At 39.1% G+C, this 26394-nt stretch overlaps 1 protein-coding gene across 2 annotated transcripts in view; it reads left to right on the top strand.

Annotated features, from left to right (window-relative positions):
- Positions 1-18710, top strand: part of LOC126162480 (ATP-binding cassette sub-family C member 4-like) — a 203846-nt gene extending 185136 nt beyond the window's left edge. For both annotated transcript variants that reach the window (XM_049919023.1, XM_049919022.1), the window contains exons 25-26: positions 17625-17735; positions 17820-18710. In XM_049919023.1, coding sequence (XP_049774980.1) covers positions 17625-17735; positions 17820-17861 — 153 coding nt within the window. In that variant the 3' untranslated portion in view covers positions 17862-18710. The remainder of the gene's footprint in view (positions 1-17624; positions 17736-17819) is intronic.
- The last annotated feature ends 7684 nt before the right edge of the window (positions 18711-26394 follow it).

Below are 26394 nucleotides of genomic sequence, written 5' to 3'. Positions count from 1 at the left end.
TACATTATCTCAGAAACTCCGCAAACAAAAGTTTAGAAATTTTTAGGGCTCATGAATAAATTGCTTATGTAACTGAAGAAGTTGTAGCAATTTAGTTTTACCTTTTTCCTCTGAGCTTAATTTTGCTTTTAAATTTCAGTCCTATTTTCCTGATAAAATGTTAGAAACTTCATTTATCATATTAAAAATACATTCAGGTGATGCAAAATATATGTTTGAGTATACCCTGAAAATTCCAGCTTTCTGTATTGAGTAGAAGCTGAGAAAATGTATCTTTTGTATTGAAAAGAATAATCATACGGAAAACCGAGTCCAAAGGTGGACATTAAAACATGCCTGCTGCATAGTGTGGATCATCAGGGTTCTCTGCTTCTTCAGTTCTAATATCCTCTTTGCGAATTTTCCAGTTTGTCTTACATTTTCCAGTTTGTCCGCATTTCTCAATCCCTCGCTATCCAAATTTCACACCGCCTCAACAGCGTGAGAGACTACACCTAATCCTAGAGATTGCAACACTTCACATTTACTAACTTTGCCTTGATTGAAGGTAGCAGCGGCACCATACACCACAAAGTGTAGAACGTATATGACCACAAGCAATTTTTTGGGTAAGCGAAACCAAATGAAATTTTTTACAGATTCGTTCGCATTCTGTGCCCTGCCCTGCAAACACTTTCGAAGTAGATCAATGTCTGCCAAATCTTCTGGTACTGGCTTCACTGCCCACATAACTGCAATAAGCGGACTATTTCTATGATTACATTTTTCGCCAGTTACTACTGTTTATTGTATTTGAACCAGTCTGTCGCACGTGCCAGGCATAGTCCATGTTGAGGATCATCATTGTTGGACAGTGTATGAAAATGCACTGCCCATACAGCTTTCATTGTACCTACACAATGAGTATTTTCCCTAACTGCTGTATCATAATAATCTTGGAGTCTCTTTATAGCTGACGCTGACGGACTATCCTTGCCACCAATTGGTGTTCTATCACTGAGGCAAGTTTTCCCTAGAGACTACTTTAGGTTTTGAAGATGGGCCCCTATTCTCTTCTTCATATGCCTCATATATTCAAATGTCTTTATTTTTGCACCATCTTTATATGATTTTAATGCCATAACTTCATTATAGGCTGTGCAGTCTCCGTCGCCTAAGTGATTGGCGTACCGTACATCATAACATAGATGACAGAGTTGAAAAAGTTTGTTTACTCCTGTCACTTCCATGGCTCCACTTGCACCACTGAAATTTGCTGTACAATTGTCTAAATGTAGTTGATTTTGTCTTTCTGGACACCTAGAAAATTTGTACGTAATAGCAAGATCAGTAATTTTGTCTATGTCCGCACATGTGGCTGTGATGACACAGTTTATTGAAGTGTGCCCTCGCTTTTGACAATAGTCATGAAATGCTGCACTTACCGCCCTTTCAGTGTCTCCCCTCCTCTCCGTCCGAACAGGCCTCGAAAGGCCTAACGGTACCGACCGGGCGCCGTGTCATCCTCATCCCACAGGTGTCACTGGGTGCGGAGATGGAGGGGCATGTGGTCAGCACACCGCTCCGCCGGCCGTATGTCGGTTTCCGAGACTGGAGCCACTACTTCTCAATCAAGTAGCTCCTCAGTTTGCCTCACAAGGGCTGAGTACACCCCGCTTGCCAACAGCGCTCGGCAGACCGGATGGTCACCCATCCAAGTGCTAGCCCAGCCCGACAGCAATGACATCGGTGATCTGACGGGAACCGGTGTTACCACTGTGGCAAGGCCGTTGGCCCTTTCAGTGTCACAGTCTATGTTTTCTAATGCTGCTTCCGCTACTGCAATTTTCGTACATTCATTGGCAGCATCATCAGCAGCAGACCCTAATGCATAATTATAATTGCTAAATTTGGGTGGGGAAGGACGCAGTTTCATTACTCCACAGAGCATATCCTCGGCTGCTTTTCCCATCCCATTGTAGTGTAGGCCATATATCATTCTAATATTGTAACTGTGCAATTTGCTATTACTGTCACCTGTAATATGGCAAGAAAAAAAAAACTAGCGCTATATTTACAACACAAATAAATTAACTCTAAGTCTGCAACTACACCTACATTTTTTATTTCTAATTTCATGTCTTCGCTCTTACATTTTTTGCCCAATACCTGGTTCTCAGCAACACTTTTTTCTCCAGTCAACACGCCGTTTACTCTATTATTTTGCCTAGGCATTTTATAATTATTACTCTACACTATTAGCAAAACTAATCGCTTTCTCACTGTAATAATAACACTTTATCGCCACAATCCAAGTGTGTGATCACAAGTATACAGCAAGAAAGAATCGCATGAAACCAATTGATACCAGGGTAAGTAAAACAAAAAGTAACCTTCTTCAACTTCATATTTCGTTCGAGGGAATCACTAGCAGAAAATTTATGTCTAACAGGACAGTTTTAATGTGTAGGCGTTCATGAATGTCAGCTTCGAACTTCTTTACGCTTTGATGATAGGTCCTTTCTTCTCTTCTCCCACAACTAAGCTAATTAACTTCTGACAGATAGTTCGATGGATATTTTCTTTCTCTTCTTTACTCAGGTCTCAGAGTCCTTTGAAACTGCCTTGTAATGACAATTCTGTAGTTCGTTACCGACTTATTCTTTTAGGGACGTTCATTCAGTAAATTAAGAACTGTATTGACATGTCAACTTTGGCCTGAAGGTAGTAAAGTACATGCCCACGGTGCTACAAAAGACAGCGTTAGTTCTGCTTCACCCCCCAGGCCTTTAGTGACTTATTTAAAACAAATTTAAATATACAGCTAACTATGTCAGGCTGATACGAAGATTTTATTTCCTGCTTGTGTTTCTCCAACAGCAAAGTTTCAGTGTCTTCTTTTGTGACTGGAATGAGACCAGCGCTAACTATGTCAGGCTGATACGAAGATTTTATTTCCTGCTTGTTTTTCTCCAACAGCAAAGTTTCAGTGTCTTCTTTTGTGACTGGAATGAGACCAGCAATATATAGAAATAGGAGGACTGAAAAAGAGTAAACACTCTGTATTGCTGTGGCTCACGTTTAGATTTCACCGAATAATTTTGGACGGTCCCTAGCGGCTCCTCCCTGCATACCAGAACAAGAATTGCGCTCGCACTACACATCACACGGGTCAGGTCACCTTCAGTGTGGTTGCAGCGCCACGATAGTGAAGATGTTCGATCGTCGAGTGTGTGTGTCAGCGGAGACACAGGCTGTCAGGAACATCATTGTGCTGCACATCGCACTACAGATTGTTGTTTCCGATGGCGAAATGTGTGGAAATTAACGCCCAAAAGAGAGGGGTGGTTTCATTAAAGCCCTTTATGTCGTTTCGTCGGGCGTCTTCATGTCGATTCTAAGCGACGGTGTGTCTGAAATGTTTTCCTCGGCCACCCATAAGAAAATCGCGTGATTCAGTACTGGGCATCGCCATTCTGACCTTCATCGCAGAGGCGTCAAGGGAAAGGGTGAGATGTTGGTGAGAGGGCGTGTGGCGACCTTCCCACCGTGTGACACAGCCACATCATTAAGGAGCCTTACACCTCACATGAACTTTTGAGTTCTGGCCTTGCTATTTTTCGTTTGTGTCGACGACACCTTGCTGTTTGGGGCGTCACTGAGCCAGACGTTGCGTCGCAGGGCGACACGCATTCACCCCATGACTGAGGAAAGCTGTAGGTACTTTTGAGCCAAATTTCAAACTTCTGCGTCACGATTGGGGGAAGACGATGTAAATAAAAAATGACTCTTTAATTCTTTTGCGCAGTGTAGATTCAACACATAGTAATGTTGTTTCCAACCCTGAAAGAGTGGTTCGGTGTGGGGCGGCGTAGGGATGAAGCGGACAGCGGTAGTCGTCGTGGGGTTGTGGACCACTGCGGCTGCGGCGGGGACGGAGCCTCTCCGTCGTTTCTAGACCCCCGGTTAACATACAATACAGTACAATACAATGTTGTTTCTAATCATGCCATGAAACCAGAGCATTTCATCAAACATATAGTCCTACGATGTGTCTGAATGGATTTATAAATGCCAAGCAATTCTTCACTAAGGAAATTTTCATCTAATTTGAGCCTTGATGCTTTGTTCACCAATGTACTGTACGTGTCAGACGTCCTGCTGTTGATGAGATTGTTTATGTTCTGGCCTTGGTCCGTTACAAATGTTATTTTGCTTACTTCCAGGGAAGGTACACCGATCTCAGACACTTTTTCGTGTGATTCCGTAAGAATATTTTCACTTGTCTTTGTAACATTTTGAAACTTTTTTGTGAGTAGCACATTGTTTCCTAGTTTACAACGTCCTCAGTGGCTACCCAAAGCTGTACGTCACAGTAAGATAATGTATTTTGTGATGTTTGTCAGTCTCAAGATCGCACTCCATAGTACACTCGTTCTGCTCAATGGCTTCCTTTAATTTAGGCAACATCTCAATTCTCACTTCACTGGCGATATTTTTTATACGTCGAGACATTTCTTGGAGTTCTGCACTCACTGTGCCCTTCTTGGTGCCAGTGCTAGCTAATTCTTGTGAAAGACTAATAAACCATTCTCAAGTGACAAATCTGAAGGGTCGTACATTCAACACACATATCAGTTCGTATTTGTCACTGATTGTGTCTTTATCGCTTTTCGAAGCTGTTGTAGACGTCGCTTGGATGATAATTTCGAGCATATGCCTTTCCATGCTCGTGGTATTTCCCCTGTATATTCTGAATTACTACCAGCTACTAGAAGACTGCTATTAATACTACTTTTAGACCTACACTGTATGTAAGGCAAAATGTAGATTCAAATTAAAAATTTCCGCATCTAAATTGCTCCATGATGCTTGTTAAGTGTTACCAAGATATCTCCAACATCAATACAAAAAGGGTATTGATATTTCAATCTGAGAATGTGATATTCTTGATTCATAGAATAAATTGATGTCACCTGACATTTTTGTAAGTTTTTCAGTACTGCTTCGTATTGGGAACAACCAGTTTGCGGGGCAATGAACATAATGCATGACAGTATGACCTAAAAAATGTAGCTTAAGTTATTAACAACGTAATACTGCTTTTGATTTGCATTTGAACTAGACATGTTACAGGATAAATATAAAATTGGTGCCTAAAAGATGATTGTAAACTCTTTTCTTAAGTGCCCCAGTGCTATTTTCATGACTATATATATGTGGTAAGCCGAACTTTTCACGTTTACTGTAATACTCACTAATCGAAATTATGATGCGAAGGCTCTAAAACGTTTGCAGACTGTATTTCATATAATCAACTACTAAATAACACCAGAATCTAATCAAAATATGCGATGTAATGACTCACACACACAATACAGCCAAAAGAAAACTATTTAAATTAACTAAACATTATTTTGGGAAGAGAAAAAGAAGATGTTTTGACATATTTTATTTATAAACAAGGAGAACTTTCCCAATGTTTACATTTGTTACAGCACAACCAAAGATACTCTTGGAATAGGAGAGATGTAAGGACAATATATTAAAAATACAATCTTTGCCACTAAAATAAAATTATTTATTAATACAAGTAACTATTTTAAGTACAAAACACATGCTTGTTGCTGATTATAATACACAAGCATAATTACAGATTTCTGATTGTGAATGAAAATTCAATTTTTTGGTCAAAAATAAAATTGTACAATTTTTCAAAATATGTAATATTTCAAGCACTAAACTCACACTGCACTCTAGATTCAATTTGCAGCTTAACAAGGATGTGGTTCAATGGAGCAAGTTCATCTTATAGGTAAGAAATGAGGGATGCTATGCTTATAAATACCTCATTTAACGTCAAGCAAACATATGTGTTTCTCTTTCAACTGACAGAATGTTCTCATACACAGCTTTCCCATACTGCAATTGATTCTTTCAGTTTATTTTCCACAGCTACTGAGAACTTCAAACAGTCCTATGCTTCTTGATGTTTTTCATCAGTAGGTATTATATCATAATCGTGTGAATTATTGCCTACCGTTTTTGAAGCAGGTAAAAAAGATAATCACTCTCCCAGTTCATTCCAATGGACAGGATATCCATTGCCGATTTCTTGGAGACCATCTTCCAATCATAATTGTCAACTTGCTCATCTTTACCAACCCCTAATTCTCCTTCTTTGTAGTCCTCATCATCATTGGCATCATTAGCAACATAACTTGCTTCATGATGATCACCATAATCATCATCTTGCCCTAGTTATCCTCTTCTTCTACCGCTGCAATATCTCCTCTTTCTACTTTGGTAAATATTTTGATATCTTTGATTTTAATGTCGTCGCCCTCTTTGTCTTGCTCTGACTTTCTCCTTCTTCTTATCATTTTTCTTCTTTTCTGTCACAACATGCAGTTTCTAGGTATTGTCCGAACTCTTTGTAAGAACTTTACTATCTGTTTCTTGCCAAGTTTCCCAACTTTAAATGTACTATCCAGCTTAAACACTGCAGCTAGTTTGTGGAAAAATTCTTTTATCTAACTTCAGCTAATGGGGAATCAATTCTTTTGACTCTCTAACATCTGCTTAACTCGCCAAGCTCCACATTCTTCACCCAGTATACAGGAAGAAAACATCTGACCTTGACTAAATATTTACAGGTTTTTTATACATCAGCATTGCTTTGGGAACTTTGTGCAGTTTAATAGCACTTTGTTCTTCTCGTTTTTTACAGCTTCCAAAGCTTGACTTATTTAAGTTTCTTTGTGCCTGATAACCTTCTATTCCTTTTCTTTCTCCGTGTCAATTTATAGTTGAAAACTCGAAAAAAAAATGCTAAGCAGGCAAGGGAGTGATAACAAATCCAAACCAATATGCACTGAGAACCTGATAGTAAGTGTCAGCCACTGGACATTAAACAGTATTCTATCGCCAAAATATGAGGTGTGTATGTACAGTGGATCCCTGCAATTGGATCGTAAATTGTATTTTGTATGCGCAGTGGATGACAGCTATTGGGGTGTGCATCAGTACTCATACACAGGTATCAGCTAGTCTAATCATGAAATTGACGAGGCAAGTTGAGATGTGTTCTGACAAGTTGTGACTTGTTCCAACAAGCAAAAGTGATTATCCAGAAAGTTGAGGCTTATCAAGCCTATTTCAGTGGTTCACAGGCACGGCATTGGAAAATGCAGTGGTTCAATGAGGAAGGTGCTTATCATCTTCAGGTGCTTACTGCTGTATTGCTGTTGACACTTGCAGTACATGCGCTGTTCGTTATAAAAGTGCAGGCACCAATGGATGGGGCTATAACTTCATCGTAGATGAATCTACAGGACGTCGACATCCAAAGTCGTGAGCTCAGCACGCATATGGGCAGAATGGTGGTGTCCAGCATAAGCTTCCTGACCTTAGCTCTCCGTCTGCGTGGATTCGTTGGATTCGTTTACCTATGGCAGACGCTGCCTTAGTATTGCCATTGATGGTTCTCATGCTTTGCTAATTTGAAATATCATGTCTCTGGTCTCTGTTAATCAGGCCCTTAGTTATCGTATTTCGACTGATTTTTAATGCAGGAATCCCAGCGCGCGGAGGTGGACGGCAGGATCTTTATCTGTCTGTGGTTCATGCTTTATCCCGGATCAAGACAATGTTCATAAACTGGAAATAGTTACTTATAATTATAAGTAATTTTATTTTGATTACAAAGATTAGATTCTTGAGACATTGATCTCCTATCTATCTCTTGTTCCAACATAGTTTCCGGTTTATTGTGATGAACAGAAAGGCTATAGAAGTTCTCCTTGGTATTGTTAAAATATGTGTAACAACGTGTATTTTGATTAGATTTTGGTATTATTTAGCATTTTATTAATGAATTATAGTACATAAATGTTTAGAGGACTTTGGCACCATATTTACAATTGATAAACATCGCAGAATTCCTAAAAAGGTTGCTTTCTACATAACCTGAAATATGTCTAGTCTACATTTAAATAAAAACCAATAGTAGGCTGTTAAAAATAATGTATACAATGTTTTGTGAACAGTTTGATTTATTACCGTCGTCCTCCCTCAAATTGGTACCTGCTAGCGTGAAGCATGACTCAAAAACTTGTATAAACGATAGGAGAAGTCTGTTTGTTATATGAACCACAAGTAACACATCCTCAGATTGAAATGACTAGACCCTTTACGAATTTTAGACGTGGAGACACCGTTGTACCTCCTGACAAGCATCATAAAACAATGTACACTACTGGCCATTAAAATTGCTACACCAAGAACAAATGTAGATGATAAACGGGTATTCATTGGACAAATATATTATACTAGAAATGACATGTGATTACATTTTCACGCAACTTGAGTGCATAGATGATGAGAAATCAGTACCCAGAACAACCACCTCTGGCCGTAATAACGGCCTTGATACGCCTGGACATTGAGTCAAACAGAGCTTGGATGGCGTGTACCGGTACAGCTGTCCATGCACCTTCAACACGATTCCACAGTTCATCAAGAGTAGTGACTGGCGTATTATGACGAGCTAGTTGCTCCGCCGCCATTGACCAGACGTTTTCAATTGGTGAGAGATCTGGAGAATGTGCTGGCCAGGGCAGCAGTCGAACATTTTCTGTATCCAGAAAGGCCCATACAGGACCTGCAACATGCGGTCGTGCATTATCTTGCTGAAATGTAGGGTTTCGCAGGGATCAAATGAAGGGCAGAGCCATGGGTCGTAATACATCTGAAACTTAACGTCCACTGTTGAAAATGCCGTCAATGCCAACAAGAGGTGACCAAGACGTGTAACCAATGGCACCCCATACCATCACGCCGGGTGATACGCCAGTATGGCGATTACGAATACACGCTTCCAATGTGCGTTCACCACGATGTCGCCAAACACGGTTGCGATCATCATGATGCTGTAAACAGAACCTGGATTCATCCGAAAAAATGATGTTTTGCCATTCGTGCACCCAGGTTCGTCGTTGAGTACACCATCGCAGGCGCTCCTGTCTGTGATGCAGCGTCAAGGGTAACCGCAGCCATGGTCTCCAAGCTGATTGTCCATGCTGTTGCAAACGTCGTCTAACTGTTCGTGTAGATGGTTGGTGTCTTGGAAACGTTCCCATCTGTTGACTCAGGGGTCGAGATGTAGCTGCACGATCCGTTACAGGCATGCGGATAAGATGCCTGTCATCTCGACTGCTAGTGATACGAGGCCGTTGGGATCCAGCAAGGCGTTCCGTATTACCTACCTGAAGCCACCGATTCCATATTCTGCTAACAGTCATTGGATCTCGACCAACGCGAGCAGTAATGTTGCGATACGATACACCGCAATCGCGATAGGCTACAATCCGACCTTTATCAAAGTCGGAAACGTGATGGTACGCATTTCTCCTCCTTACATGAGGCATCACAACAACGTTTCATCAGGCAACGCCGGTCAACTGCTGTTTGTGTATGAGAAATCGGTTGGAAACTTTCCTCATGACAGCACGTTATAGGTGTCGCCACCGGCGCCAACCTTGTGTGAATGCTCTGAAAATCTTATCGTTTGCATATCGCAGCATCTGCTTCCTGTCGGTTAAATTTCGCGTCTGTAGCACGTCATCTTCGTGGTGCAGCAATTTTAATGGCCAGTATTGTAGATGTGGAAATATTTAATCTGAGGATGCTTACACCATGTGTAGGCAGAAATGGTACTAATTACATTCATAGAGCAGCTTAATTAATGAGATTCTTATACTTGTCAGTGGCAATCAGAATAATTAATGACTCCAGAACAAACGCTTACAAAACCAGTTTACAAGGCATGACCTGGAATGAAATTTATAGTGAACCAAATACTGACATAAAATTTAATCTATTCCACAATGAATTCAGATTATTATTTGAAAATAGCTTTCTGCATAAGCTAATCACACATGATACTAAAGAGTGAGGGGTAAAAATTGAACACTAAGGTGTCTTGTGGAAGAAAAAGGAAAATAAATGTACTGCCAGGACCACATAGAGATCCTGCAGTAGTTGCACACTGCAAAATCTACTCAAAATTGTTAAGAAAAGTTATTAAGAAAACCAAGGAATGTGCCCAATATCCCAGTGATCATTAATTGCATCAACAGAGTTAAGGCTAAATGGTATGTAGTAAGATTTACACATGAGGCCTATGAATGATGAGTCACATGTAGCAAATATGTTTAATAATCGTTCTTAAACGTATTGGAGGTTAAATGCACGAACAGTTCAAGAAAACAATTGCAGCAGTTCAAAAGGCAACTCCCGTAGAATTCAGCCACATCAGTGTATCGCCTATTTCTCCTTCTGAAATTAGAAAATTATATACTCCTTCTGAATTATATACTCCTTCTGAAATTAAAAAATTATATACTCTCTCAAATCTGAAAGCTCATCTGGAGTTGACAGTGTTTCCAACAGAGAATTAAATATTTATTCCAATGCAATAAGCTGGTCTTATCTGAATGTATCACTATCTCAAGGAATTTTTCCAGAGAGATTCCAATATGCCGTTGTTAAACTTCTCTATATCAAAGGTGACAGGCGAGATGTCAATAACTACCAAACTGTTTCACTACAGACATTGATTTCCAGAACTTTTTAGAAGGCGATATACACTCCTGGAAATTGAAATAAGAACACCGTGAATTCATTGTCCCAGGAACGGGAAACTTTATTGACACATTCCTGGGGTCAGATACATCACATGATCACACTGACAGAACCACAGGCACATAGACACAGGCAACAGAGCATGCACAATGTCGCCACTAGTACAGTGTATATCCACCTTTCGCAGCAATGCAGGCTGCTATTCTCCCATGGAGACGATCGTAGAGATGCTGGATGTAGTCCTGTGGAACGGCTTGCCATGCCATTTCCACCTGGCGCCTCAGTTGGACCAGCGTTCGTGCTGGACGTGCAGACCGCGTGAGACGACGCTTCATCCAGTCCCAAACATGCTCAATGGGGGACAGATCCGGAGATCTTGCTGGCCAGGGTAGTTGGCTTACACCTTCTAGAGCACGTTGGGTGGCACGGGATACATGCGGACGTGCATTGTCCTGTTGGAACAGCAAGTTCCCTTGCCGGTCTAGGAATGGTAGAACGATGGGTTCGATGACGGTTTGGATGTACTGTGCACTATTCAGTGTCCCCTCGACGATCACCAGTGGTGTACGGCCAGTGTAGGAGATCGCTCCCCACACCATGATGCCGGGTGTTGGCCCTGTGTGCCTCGGTCGTATGCAGTCCTGATTGTAGCGCTCACCTTTTTTTCCATTTCCAGGAGTGTAGTTTTGAACAGTATTCCACGTGAGCAACAGTAATATTATCAGTAAATCACACTGCGATTTCCACAAGAGTTGCTGTACTGAAAATGTCAGTTACACATTCACTCACAAAATTCTTGAACGATTCAATAACGAAATAGAAGCGGTTGGTTCAAAAATGGTTCAAATGGCTCTGAGCACTATGGGACTCAACTTCTGAGGTCATTAGTCCCTATAACTTAGAACTACTTAAACCTAACTAACCTAAGGACATCACACACATCCATGCCCGAGGCAGTATTCGAACATGCGACTGTAGCGGAAGCGCGGTTCCAGACTGTAGCGCCTAGAACCACTCGGCCACTCCTGTGTCTATTGTACAACAAGCAGAATTGTCTCTTCCTGTAAATAACACAAGACCTGCAATCAGACCAACCATACTTACAGAGATAGAAGAAAAGTTAAACAATGTTCTTATAAATGCCACTGACTGGTTTTCTGTGAAAGGTGTTACTCTCAATTTCAAAAGGTACAATATATTCATTTCTGCACATCTAGAGATACTACACAAATGATAAAAGTGACAGGTGGTGAGGAAGTAATAACCAGGGTGTAACCTTCAATTTCTTAGCTGCCAAGTTGATAAGAGTTTGATCTTAGATATTCACATTTTGGAATCCCTGAAACAACTTACTTCAGCTACATTTGCACTTAGAATCATTGCAGATCTTAAGGAGAGACAAGTTACTAAGTGGACATATTTTGTTTTCATTTTGTAACTTCATGTGGAATAATGTTTGGGGTAACTCATCTTTAAGAAAGAAAGTTTTCATCGTATAGTGGCTTGAGAAGAAATGTGTTGCTCACCGGCAGTCATCTAGTAGACAGATGTTTAAAAAAGTCAGGTTTTTGTTTACTGCTTCCCATTATATTTATTCTTTTTCTGAAGTTTGTTACGAATAATTCGCTGCAGGTCAAAAGGAAGAATGATATACCTAATTACAATACCAGGAGGAAAATGACATTCATTACTCTGCATTAACGTTGTCTTTAGCACAAAACAGTGCTGCACAACGCTGCAATCAAACTTTTAATCACTTACCCAGTTATGTAAAATGTCTGACAAACAGCAAATTAAATCTGAAAACAAACTGAAAAAGTTTGTTCTTGATAACTCCTTCTATTCTGTAGAAGGATTTATATTTTTGGAATGTATAAAAGGTGATGATAGCAATTACTGACATCAATACATTTTTATATTAAAAACATGATTTGTCCATACAGTGAAACCTCTCGAGAAGAACACCCCTTTAAGCCGACCTCCTTTCTAAACCACCATATTTGTATGAAATGGACGTAAATTTCCACAAGACCAACACTTCTTTTTCCCCTTTGAGATGACCACCCCTTTCAAAGCCGACGACTACTCCTTAACTAACGATCCCCACCCTTTAAGACGGTCACGAACAACCATAGAAGAGAGAATTACAACACTGTTTTACTGTAAGATTTCTTGTTGAGAATGTGGCACAACAGTATCTAAAATTTCATTGTTATTTGTACTTCTAATAGCACATACTTCTGATTTTTCCTGTGTAGTAAACAGTCATAGTTACTTAAAATAAAAGAAAACTTATTGTTCTTTCACTAGAACAGCGAATTTCTATTGAAACTTCCTGGCAGATTAAAACTGTGTGCCCGACCGAGACTCGAACTCGGGACCTTTGCCTTTCGCGGGCAAGTGCTCTATTATTAGAGAGAGCGAAACAGGAAAAGCTCAGCATAAGTTATCGAGGGAGTTTAATTGTGGAAAAAGTCAAATACGGAATACAACTGCAGATCGCTTCACGTTTGTTAAGGAAAGGGAAAAGTAGTCAGCTTAAAGATATTGTACTGTATTCTCTAAATAATTTGTGACGTGAATATAAAATGACTAAATCCACAATAATGTGATTTATTATGGAAATGATGCATGGAATATTAAACTAACAAACTAACTGCCTAGCTCGCAGTCATCCAGAATGCCCATTTGTTTGTCTTGTTGTCTGCTTATGACAGTATATTATCCAATATGTGTTTTCAGCAGTTATGATCTCAGTCAGGTTAGTTTTAGTACAAAACGCAAATCAGGTGTAGGCATTAAGTTTATCTGCCTGTTTAGCATGTCATTTTTTAACGACATATGACTAAGCACGAAAATAGCATTGGGGATAATTAATTTGAGAGTTTAGAATCACGTCTTACGCTTCAGCTTTAACTGGTATGTGTGTGTGTGTGTGTGTGTGTGTGTGTGTGTGTGTGTGTAAATACTTTTGAACATGGTGCAGTAAACATCATACAAATCAGATTCTTTGGACCTTAACTAAGATGTCTGCTCTGGGGTTACATTTTGGTTTCATTTTAATGTGCGCTTGAGTACTATGCTGTGATTTTCTGTTTCGTTTAAATGATATTGGCTGTGAGACGGAGGGGGGCGTGGGAGGGGGCATGTGTCACTTTACGTGATAGATACGAGGAGCACTGCTAGTGCCATGATAGATAAGGGGAGAACAGCTGCCGCCATCTAGGATTTTAAATTTCTCGGCACCACTAGCAACTGCACTGCCGTGACAACATCCTCGACTAACAGCAGAAATTTAAACTATGATATACTGCTGCTCTATTCAGCAGAACAAATGTTTGTTACTGTTATTTCTAATTCCACATAGTGGATGAAAGAGACAATTGTAGCCTGTGTGGGTACGTGTAGTACCAGAGAGAGGAACAAGCTGGAATCCCCATTGTTATACTACTTACAGTTCCTATCTTTTTCTCCTAAGTCCTGAAAATAATGAAGATAATTTTTTAAACTAGAGGGCAAAAAAAGCAAAGCTGAAAATATGGTGATCATTATTCCTACAGTTATTGCAAACTGAATTTTGGATGATAGTTTCTTAAGTAATTAAGAAGCAGCATTCAAACTGTTTGATGAAATCGAGGGAACGCCTTATCTAATGCCATTCCAAAAAATTATGTTCTGTTTTAATTTTTTGTAACTGTGACACGTGGTAATATTCCTGAACTTTCATCCGTTACTGGGTTTGTTACCTTACGAGCAACCAAGAAATTTTAAATTAGACGACGAGCAAAAGAAATGCTTAAGTTTCTAAAGTTTTAATCAACGACTGTTCAGAAACTAGACTGAAGAGCCAAAGAAACTGCTACATCTGCTTAATATCGTTCAGGTCACCCTCGAGCTCGCAGAAGTGGCGCAACACGACGTGGCATGGACTCGGCTAATATCTGAAGCAGTGCTGGAGCGATTTGACACCATGAATCCGTAAGAGTACGAGGAGATGGAGATCTCTTCTGCACATCTCTTCTGAATTCTGGACGTGTAGGGTATCGCATTGTCCTGACGGAACTGCCCAAGACCGTCCAAATGCACGATGGACATGGATGAATGCAGTTAATCACACAGTTTGCTTACGTACGTCTCACCTGTCAGAGGCGTATCTAGACGTATCAGGGGTCCCATATCACTCCAACTGCACATGACCCTCACCATTACAGAACCTACACCATCTTTAACAGTCCCGTTTTGACATTCAGGGTCCATGGATTCGTGAAGTTGTCTCCATACCCATGCATGTCCATCCGTTCGGTACAATTTGAAACGACACTCTTCCGACCAGGCAACATGTTTCCAGTCATCAACAGGCCAGGTCGGTGTTGAAGGTCCCAGGCGAGGTGTAAATCTTTGTGTCATGCAGCCCATACCGATGATATTTCGTTGAATTGTTCGCACGCTGACACTTGTTGATGACCCAGCATTGAAATCTGCAGCAAGTTGCGGACGTGTTGCATTTCTGTCACGTTGAACGATTCTTTTTCAGTCGTCGTTGGTCCCGTTCTTGCAGGATCTTTTTCCGACCGCATTGATGTCAGAGATTTGATGTTTTACCGGATTCCTGATATTCACGGTGCACTCCTGATATGGTCGTACAGGAAAATCCCAACTTCATCGCTACCTCGGAGATGCTGTGCACCGAGTATAACACCACGTTCAAAGTCACTTAAAATTTTATAACCTCACGTTCAAAGTCATTAAAATTTTATAACCTGCCATTGTAGCAACAGTAACCGATTTAACAATTTCACCAGACATTTGTTGTCGTATACAGCCGTTGCCGACCGCAGCGTCATATTCTGCCTGTCTACATTCGTGTGTATTTGAATATGCATGCCTATACCAGGTTCTTTGGCGCTTCAGTGTAAAAGAGGTGTTTAAATAAAACTTAAGCGCTCTTATTTTAAATAGTTGTAAAAGTGAACAAGAGAAACTTCATAAAAACCGATAACAATGTTTAGTGCATGTCGTTCATCTAATATGAAATGTTGCAAATTAGTACCAAAACTAAAGAAGTAGTCCTTGAAGTAATCCTAGCTGGAAGCACCCCCAGGTTATTCCAGGTCTGTCTACTAGAAAGTAAATCCAATCTGTTAGCATTAATAGATAATGCTCCTGCGCTACCGCAGCACTGTGGTAAAAGGCACATGAGCGTCTACCAATTTTACGAGCCTGGCTGGCGCAGCGCGCTCTCCGCACTCGGTGCCCGCCGCCGCCTCCTGCGCCACAGCAACTCGTGAGTTTGCGACGAATAGGCGGGGAAGGGGGGGGGGGGGCAGGTGCTGGACCGAAACCTAGGATGGACAGCTCTGCTTCACAGATGTGTAAATTCCTTCGCCTCTGTGTTCGTTGCCATCCACTTACAGCTCTTGCGCTCACTGTTCTTGTGTTTCTGTTAACGTATGCTTTGTTCACGAAGTACTGTAATTTAGCCTAAAACTATTGAAAATGTGTAGTAGTCTATTCCTATGTATTTGTGAGCTGGTAATATCATCCGTTAAGGTTGATACCGGTTATGTTTGTCCTTTGAAGGAAGTAAATTAACGCATTCTAACAGGTGTAGTGCATATTTGTTTGCATCGCGGAAGTAGATCTGAAAGAGATATTAGTAAGTCTCCGTGACAGACAACGAGAGAAGATGGATTGGGGGTAGTATGTGTATTGCAAATAGCAAGTTGTTAGTGCGCTAAATAAGCATGTACAAAAATGTTCAAATATGTGTGAAATCTTATGGGACTTAACTACTGAGGTCATCAATCCCTAAGCTTACACTCTGCTTACCCTAAATTATCCTAAGGACAAACACACACATCCATGCGCGAGGGAGGACTCGAACTCCGCCAGGATCAGCCGTCAACATATACACTGACAGAAAAAACCGCAATACCAAAAACTAATTAATATAGAGTAATGAAATTCCGGGAATACATTGTCTAGGTAACATATTTCTGTTATTAACATTGCAAGGTCACAGGTTACTGTAAGTGCGAGATAAGCCATCGTAAATGTGGAATGATAGTACATTCATAACCGATGTAACCGCCAGAATGTCGAACGGAAACATGTAAACGTGCATGCATTGTGTTGTACAGGTGCAAGACGTCAGTGTTTAAATGGAGCTCCGTGCTTGTAGCACTTGGTCAGTCAATACACGGACAGTCAATGCTGGTTGTGTGGAACTGTCGTCCGATGATGTCCCATATGTGCTCGACAGGAGGAAGCTGGTGATAGAGCTCGCCAAGGCAACGTGTCGACACTCTGTAAAACATGTAATAATACAACAGCGGTACGTGGGCGAGCGTTATCCTTTTGTAAAACACTCCGTGGAATTGTGTTCATGAATGGCAGCACAACAGATTGAATCACCAGATTGCTGTACAGATTTACAGTAGTGCCACGTGGTCGCTCAGGACTCGGTCTTCTTGTGGTCGTACATTCTCGTGAACACCGCTGCCATCAATCATGTACAGCGGCTATATTCATGCCAAGTCTTTCTGCAATACCGTTGAAGGAACGTCCATCTCCTCGTAGCCCTATTAAACAACCTTGCTCAAACTCAATGAGGTGTTAATAATGGAATCTTTGTCGCCTTAAAAGCATTCTTGACTACCAGCAACTCACCACGTACAATCTCAAAGGTGATTAACGCTCATGATCGTTAGGGCTTTTATTTAAAGTGAATCTGGATTGCATCCCCTTGGGCTACTTGCACAAAATCTGGATAGACATCATCTTTCATATGTAGACACACACCTACCAACTTCTGGTAATTTCACACAACTCCTTCTCCGTGTTGTGATTTCTTTTACCGTCACTACACCACATGTTGCGAAAGAAAAGGGCACCTTTCTGCAATTTTCTCTGTTGCTGTTTAGGATTCCAGTGAAAATGTTTCGTGTATTATTTCAAATACAAGTTGCAGTTGGACTAATTGGTATTTATCCCATTTCCAGGAATATGATCATCCATACACTCTACTAAAAAATCCAACTGGTTTTCTGTCGAAGCTTGTAGAGGAAACGGGCTCAGCCATGGCAGAACAGCTGCGCTGCATCGCCAGACAGGTGAGACTCTTCTGTGTCACGACTCTAGTTTGTCTTCATGTTACGTGTGAAAGCGATACCACAACATATGTTTAATTTTTTCAGAGCTATACTCAGCTACAAGGTTTGGAAGAAGAATCAGACTGACGGACATGAAATTTATGAATCTTCATTTACTGCCTCAAATTTTGTTTGTACAAAGTGTTATCTGCAAGAACTGCCTGTGGAATGGACTATTTCCACGTTTCGCTAATGGAACAGTTATTTCCAACGATCTCTGATGAGGAGTATTCTCCATGGACTGTTGTTTTGTTAATTCTCTTATGTTTCCCAGCTAATTTGTCATGACGAATTACAACTAGATCAAAACTGGGTCTGAGTGTTAACATTCGCAAAGCTTGCTTTCACACCCATATATTTTGGTGATGACTATCTTTAGATGGTATCCGATGACATCTCGGTGTAAGGCATCAAATGTTGTATTCGAGTAAATTACTTACCTTATGGTTCATAGATTCAGGATCTACGTAGCCTTCAATGAACTACTTATAAAAAATGCACTTGAACATACCATCTGCAGGAAATAATCACAAAACTCATTCTGGACCAAAGACAGCAGTTACATGTAACAAGTCTTCTTGTCAAACAATTAACATCTTCCATCACGAAGTAAGATTAAAACGATAAAGAAGAAACAACAAAATGCCCATAATGTGAATCATTGCCTCATTTCTTTACTGTCAAACTGCAAGTTCATCTGGATGAGAAACAATTCTGTATGCGCTTCACAATGACGCAATATCATTTTACTTCCATTTAGATTCTGATTAATCACGCTGGAAACAGAAAACGAATTGTAGTAAACCGATAGCCATCCCAAAATGATTACTGGTCAGTACGTTAAAATGCCTCTCAGTTTCTGTTCCATTACCTAGCTGTAACCTGAACTGATTGTGTCCAAACGGTACCAATAAAAGACATCTTCCTATCTTTTAATATCACTTTTCCCTTTTAGATTACAAAATATCTATATTGAAATATATTAAGTGCTTACTATTCCTTTAAAGTGCTGCAAATGTATTAATACAAGTAACAGTTACTTGATCTTGTTTTGTGAATAACACTTACATAAATCAGACAACATAGAATGTTTATCATACAGACACGCGTAGCAATGGGTATATCAAAGTCTGAGTCCGCAACATGGGGAACAGCACTATGCAGCATTTCACCACTCTTTAAAATCTGTTTATGCTTCCAGCTTTAAAACCAACGTCTATGTGTTGCACACATATCTTACACATCAATAAACAACAAAAAGTGCACCTGATGCAAATCCCTGGAAATGATAGATAAATTCGGAACACAACAATAACTATGACAAATACTGAAAAATTAGTCACTATTAAGCAGCGACATGAGATTTTAGTATTTAAAATATTGCGTTTCGTTAAATGAACAATTCGGAGCTCTTCTATCGATGGCATTAGCAGATCACTAAAACGCAGTTGTAGTGATCAGGAGTTAGCACGTCAGAAACCACTGTCGACATGAATGGCTCCACGACAGAAAAAATGGTTTACAGGGGCAGCTCCACGCCAGAAACCACGGTCTATTGGGCATCTCCACAGCAGAAAACACAGCCTACAGAATTAGCTCTGCGCTGGAATATGGAGTGTACAGGGGAGGCTCTGCAGGAGAAAGTGCTGTCTAAACGGCAGCTCTGCAGCTAAAGATGTGGTCTAGAGATGTGGCTCCAGGGCAAAACCCACAGTCTATGGGAGCATTCCGCAACAGAAAACGTGGTGTATAGGGGTGGCACCTTTCCAGGAAACGCAGACTTCAGGATTGGTTCTGCAGTGGAAAATACGATCTACAGTGGTGATTCCACAGCAGAAAATGCAGTCTACAGGAGCAGCTCTGTGGCAGTAAATGCAGTCTAGAGAGGTGGCTCCACAGCAGAAAACGTGATTTACAGGGTCAGGTCTGTGGCAGAAGACGCTGCACCACTGCCCCACCAACATGTGGACAGGCATCTCAGTGTGAGCCTCCTCATTATATGTGTCATGTCACAAGATTCAGGTTGAGTTTTAATGGTGGTAGCATCCCCTCCTCATCCCTCCTCATCCAAGAGGGATTGTCCATGAGGTCTCATCTTCCAACAAGGCAGATGACAAAGCTCCTGCCGACAGGAAAGAGCAAGGTTTTAGCTGTTCCCTAAACTGACGTGGCAGACTGCACCTGTTTTGTGGGTTCTAAAGGGACTGCTCATACTGACACAGATGTCAGTGAGCCAGTGCCCTGACGGTGCTGCACTCTCTGGTACCCTGCGGACAGTTCACTACAAGTCATGCTCTCCACAGCGTCACCTCGCCACTATGCAGTTGCACTGTGATTTCAAGGAAAACGTTTGTTTAACACAATTATAATGTCACATCTTACAGTCTCACCTCACTGCCTTACAGTCTACCGTTTACTGACATAATTATTAAGACTTTTGGCTTTAGGCAATCCATTCGCAGACTGCTTTGAAAAATGGAATCACTGGCAATTTATGTCTGATGCACTTTTGGTCAAACAATGCTGTTTAAGAAATATAGTTATTTTTTGCCAAACCAAACGAGACATTACAAAGAAAAATACTGTAAAATGTATAGTATAGAACGGTCAATAACCGTATTTATGTAGAAAATATCATGAGCAGCATAAGGATTGTGAAGAAATTTTCCCTTGCCTGGTGCGCAAGCCATCAGTCAACGAACAGCAGAGAAGGAGAATTCAGGAAGATACTGGCAGAGATGGATGCAGTGCACACGATGTCACCAACAGGAATGATTTATGTCAACAATGCTCAAAAGTTCATACTCAATGTGCATAATTTACTATTTCAAAGACATATCAGTAATTATAGGTGGAAGTGAGCATAACTGAAGACCTAAGATGTAAACAAATGTAAGGGACAGTCGATGAGAGAAAGAGTTATTTGTTTTAAAACATGGTGTGTGATTTGCTTTATTTATATTAGTTGACAGTTCAATGCAAAACCAAGAAATGGTAACTATAACTCTGATTTCAGATTATGAGTAATGGCAACTTTGTCAGGACGTGTCCAAGCAAACAGTGTTAAGTGTCAAAAATCTGGCAGTTATTGTTAAAGAGGGGAATATGAATAATTATCTAGCAAGTAAACAATGTTGTGTCCCTTACTGTTGTTTACATGAACTCAGGCGACAGTATGATGGCAGAAATGTCAAGGACCATCCTGTAGCAATGAAAACAAAATTAATTTTATATGTTTCTGAATATTACTTATTGTTTAGGTTGTTATACTTTATAGCTGTAAAATTTAATAATGCTAATCTTACCGCCATAAAACGGAACTATTCAAACATTTAAATCTGTATATTTGAAAGGTTTCACAATGATGTTTTGTTAACTCGGCCAGCAAGAAAACTATGGCTCATCAACAAGTGCATTCAGTTTAGAACTAAACGTATTCAGACATTTTTAAGAATAGAATTTTAAATAGAAAATTTTGAAAACATATCATTGCCGTAGAAATATTTGAAAATAAAGACTTACCTGAACTAAAAAATTACAGTAGATGAAATTCATATATCTTATTTGTGAGATTTTATTGAAACTTTACTATACAGTTTCTGGAAACAATGACCTCATCCCTTACAACTGTTTACAGTTGAAATCTTTAATTGAATTTCTACAAGTTTATCATAATAAATGGTTGCTACCCTGTAAAGAAAGGTAAGAAACTCATGAAATTTGCAAAAAGAATTCAGCCTTAAGGTTGAAGTACTTAGCCTGCCCTGATATCCTATAATATTCCAAATTGGATGGATAGAAGCAATATATTGCACCAAAACTATATGCCCAACGTCTGCCCAAATCACAAAGGGGCAATGAAAGCCCTTCAAGTTTTGTGAATAATGTAAAATGTTGTCTGGTATAACTTAAATGTTCTAACTGGAAAGGGATCATGAAATGTAACTGCACAAACTAGTCTCTTACTGTGACTTCTGAAATTTTCCCGGCGTATTTCTTCTTCTAATAATTTCCGGGTATGCAGCCAGGCATTGTCAGTAAGGGATGGCAGAATGTCGACGGGATCCGGCTGCATACCTGGAAATTATTAGAAGTAGTCTCTTACTGGATGATATCCTGTCAGCTTCAAATCAAAGTTATGCCAATAGTAGTAAAAGGATTTCAGTGATGTAGTGCTATTTAAAGAATATAACAGAATAATCAACTGTTCAGCATAAGTTAATCTGGAATTCTACTGGGAAAGGACAACGATAATTTCCAGTGCCTGAAACCTTAATAATATGGAAGGCTCATTCAGATGCAATAAATATTGTAAAGTTTAAATGTTCATTTCGATCAGGAGTAAAATATTGGCACTGTAGTTATCAGTAATCAAGAGATTAATAGCTAATGTTACTCAGGTGAGATATTGTCAAGTCATCAAGTTTGCTTATTATTTACAGCAAATTATTGGAACATGGAGTAACTGCATTTAAAAAGTAATTTTAAACAGAAAGCTCAACTGCCATTATAAAAAGCAGTAAGAAAGGCATTCACAAAAACGAAGGCATTGTCAGACCCACTGAACTTTCTCAATATCAACTCATGTTGAAAGATCTTTTTCCATATCTTTAAAATCTGTATACAGACATGCATGCATCTTTGCACTAATTAAAGGGATGTCAGGTCACGTAACTGAAGTATAAATATATAATTCATTGTAGAATTAATTTTAATTAGTTTTAATTCAAAAGAGTTTTACTTTGTATATTAAATTAAACATAATATAAATATGGCAGAAACCATATTTTGGTCAATTATTCCTTCCACATCATGTTTTGTCGTCTTAGCAAAATTATATAAAGGTAATAATTACAAAATATAAAAAAACTGTGAAGTTATTTGTAAAATGCCTCAAATCAAAGGAAAGTTTTGCTTATTCCAAAATGTGTCTCAGACTGTCTGTGTCTACAGTATATCTGAATCTGGAAAATTTAATATTATGATTTATAGTTTATTAATATTGGTTCATCTGGGGCATTTGTGTTACAGTGTCACGAGTAAAACGTAATCTTTTGTTCTCTAACTTTGACTGAATGTATGTATGAATGAATGTTACTTTTGATGACAGTCATTTCATTGATGTTCAATATTGCATCATAAATGTTTTCTTTGTTACATGCCACGGTTTTGGAATAATCAAAAAACAATTGGTTCCTTATGAAACAAATTATTCTGTTATGTTCTTTGGTTGTCAAAGGGCTTGAGTTCATGGTAGCAAAATATAGGTTGATGAATTTCACTGGTTTCAACATTCTAAACAGGAATTTTTATACAAGAATCCTAAAACACAGTTTCACAGAGGTTGTGTGGTATCCACGCAACCTGCCAGGTTAGTTGAGAGCGCTAATGCACTGCTTACTGGACTCAGATAGGCACCAGCTGTGGATCAAACGACGAAGGCCAGTGTGCTGGCCTGCCTGGGTATGGATTTTGGCGGTTTTCCACATCCCACTAGGTGAATACCAGGCTAATCCCCATGTCCCACGTCAGTTACACGACCTGCAGACATTTGGAAACGTTCGCAATATTTCACATTTTACACTCGATGACGACAGCTGGGGTACACTAATTCCATCCTGGGGGTTTGGGGTGGCTACAGGAAGGGCATCCGGCCACCCTCTGGAACTAACACTGCCAAGTCTGTAGTAACAGGGCCAACCCCACATTGAAGTTGGGCAAAGGCCCAAAGAAAATTATGTATGGTATCCATGCAATCAGAAAGCAGTCAGCACTGTTGTGTTGTTGTTATAAACATGTTTTATGTACAAAAATAGAACTTAAATAACAGCAATTAAAGACAGGGTCAAAGAGTCTGTTACTTGGTATTGTGATTGACTTTTCTTCAATAACGAATAATCGATTGTGAATTCATATCACAATAGCCCCATAATATTCGACCAATAATTGGAGAATTCTGTCAATATAATGTAATTCCATTGAGCCAAAGGTATAATTGTGCCTCTACTCGACAGTACGTGCCACAACCACAACAAAGTCTAACTTATGGCAGATAATCAAACTGCAACCATGTTCCTTCGCACATGAAATGCAATGGGAAAAGTGCAACAAATTATTAAAGGAATTTTACAACATATGGGTGAAGACAAACAAAAGAACATGCATGTCAACGAAACATAAAAATTCAAAATCAGATGTGTCTTAATTGCATATATAAGTTACTAGCTAAGCGTCCAATGCTTTGCCGGCATACACTATGATCTGCACAGGCTTTTCTATTTTTCTTTAATCGAATTTTTATGTTCTTCACGAATTGCAAAACGTTCTAAACTCTTCACACTAATTAAGGCTATATAAGCATAGTCTTTTCTGAATATTCTTCTTATCAAAACGTAATTATGGTAGCTGGGTTTTGTTTTTCATGCATTTTGCCTTCGTGTGGTTCTTTCCCTAAGACATATTTCTTTTTACCTGACCGAGAAGTGAAATATAAATTTTCACAGATATAGCTTTAAAATTTTTTTAATATGACAAAATATTTGCTTAAAATTTTCGTCCCCTATTTCACTGACTAGGGGTTGAATTTCCAGAAACAGTGGAACACATAGTTTACTATTTCTAACAGAGAAGCCAAAGCCAAATTTTTATAATTTTAACTTTGAAACTGATTTTACGAGTAATGAAACAATTTCATAGAAGTTTCCATTCCCTATTTCAACACATTAGGGATTGAAATTCAAAATACTGGAGCCCTTTTTGTTTTTGTTTACTTGTAACTAAGAAGTTGTATACCAATTTTCATAGATGTAGCTTTAATAGTTCTTTAGTAGTCCCATTATTATGATTTATTTCCAAGAAACATTCATTCAATATTTTCGCCTAGGTGGTTGAATTACCAAAAATTCTCAAACTTGTATTTTTTTACTTCTGACTAGGGAATCAAATACCAATGTTGTTATTACCTTAATAGTGACATATTTTCAAAAACGCATTTCTTCCCATATATCAAAATCTTAGGAGTGAAAATCAAATGGTCTTTTCTTAAGTGAGGCTTGCAGTATAACTTCTACATCCTCTGCAAATTTAAAGTTTCTATTCTTAGCAGTTTGCTCTGGGCGATGAAGAGTCAGTCAATCAATCTGACCATTTCATCCCTGTAGGAGGTGAATTTCCAAAAATAGTGAAAAACTCATGTTTCATTTCTAACCAGAAAGTCAAACACCAGTTTTCAAAGATTTAGCTTGAAGAACGGTTTCACCATGAAATGTTTGATCCCCTATTTCACAACATAGGGGGTGAAATTTCAAAAATAGTGGAACATAAATTTTTTTTATTCAAAAGCGAATTTCAAATTTTTATAGATTTATCTTTAAAAATCCTTTCAAAATTGAAACAGTTTCACAAAACTTTTTGTCTTCTCTTTCACCCTTGTAAGGGTTGATTTTCCAAAAACTCTAAAACAGGCATTTTTTTGTTTGTAACTAAGAATTCAAAACCCAACTTTCATAAATGTAGCTTTAAAAATACTGTAGTAGTTCTTTAATAATGACTTGACTTTTGAAAACCTTTCATCCCAACTTTCTTCTCCATAGAGGTTGAATTTCCAAAAATGTTGAAACATGTATTTCTTTATTTATGACCAGCAATCAAATACCAGTTTTTGTATGTCCAGCTTCAAAATTGCCTTTATAGAGACATATTCTCAAAACATCTTTCAACCCCCATTTCACCCCCTTAGCGATGGAATTTCGAAAAATCCCTTATTAATAATTCCTACAGTATAGGATCAACGCCCTCTGATAATTTCAAGTATTTTTCCTTAGTGGCTCGAGCTGGGCAATGATCAGCCAGTGAGAAAGTGAGTGAGTGAGATAGTCAGTCAGTTGGGACATTGCCTTTTACATACAGAGTTTTATGTAACACTTTCTAAAAACATAAATGAAATAAAAATATATAAGATTGTGGCTTTGGCATTAAAGTTGCTGCATAAAACATAATAATTATGAGGGTTTAAAAATCCACAATAATATCAGGCTGACATGAAATTAATAATTATGAGAGTTCAAAAATCACAGTAACATCAAGCTGATATGCCACTACAACGCTAACTCTTAAAAATAATTCACTACACATAGTAAGGTATATATATTTCAGAATATCAATAAAAATATATTAAAAATTTAGTACATCAAGTTGCTGTTCTCTTTAGGTATGTGGTTAGTCCATGTAGTGGATTTCACATCATACAGACTTAGCACATGTCCTTATTGCTACATCATTTTACATCTCACCAATAGTGTGAATCCTGTCCACATTGTGAGTTTTCATATTATGTGGTCTTATTATTTATCGTTATAGCCCACAAAATCGAATTTATTTCTTATAATCGTAGGAGGTTGGGAGCCAACATCCATGTTTATGTTTGAGATCCTGCAACTACAGAAAAGGAATGGAGTATACAGCAGATTTAAAGGATTTTAACTAAAATATCACAGAGAGTGGCATTCAGTGATTGTGGATGTAATTCAATGAGCCTGTTGGTAATAAATTCACTTGCAAACTACAACATTAAATTCAAGTATACATTCACTTCATTTTCCACTGCATTATGTTAACTTTT

The sequence above is a fragment of the Schistocerca cancellata genome, chromosome 2 (assembly GCF_023864275.1).
Source record: "Schistocerca cancellata isolate TAMUIC-IGC-003103 chromosome 2, iqSchCanc2.1, whole genome shotgun sequence".
NCBI lineage: Eukaryota > Metazoa > Arthropoda > Insecta > Orthoptera > Acrididae > Schistocerca > Schistocerca cancellata.
The sequence above is the reverse complement of the archived record's forward strand: the minus strand, read 5'-3'. Positions and strand labels throughout refer to the sequence as shown.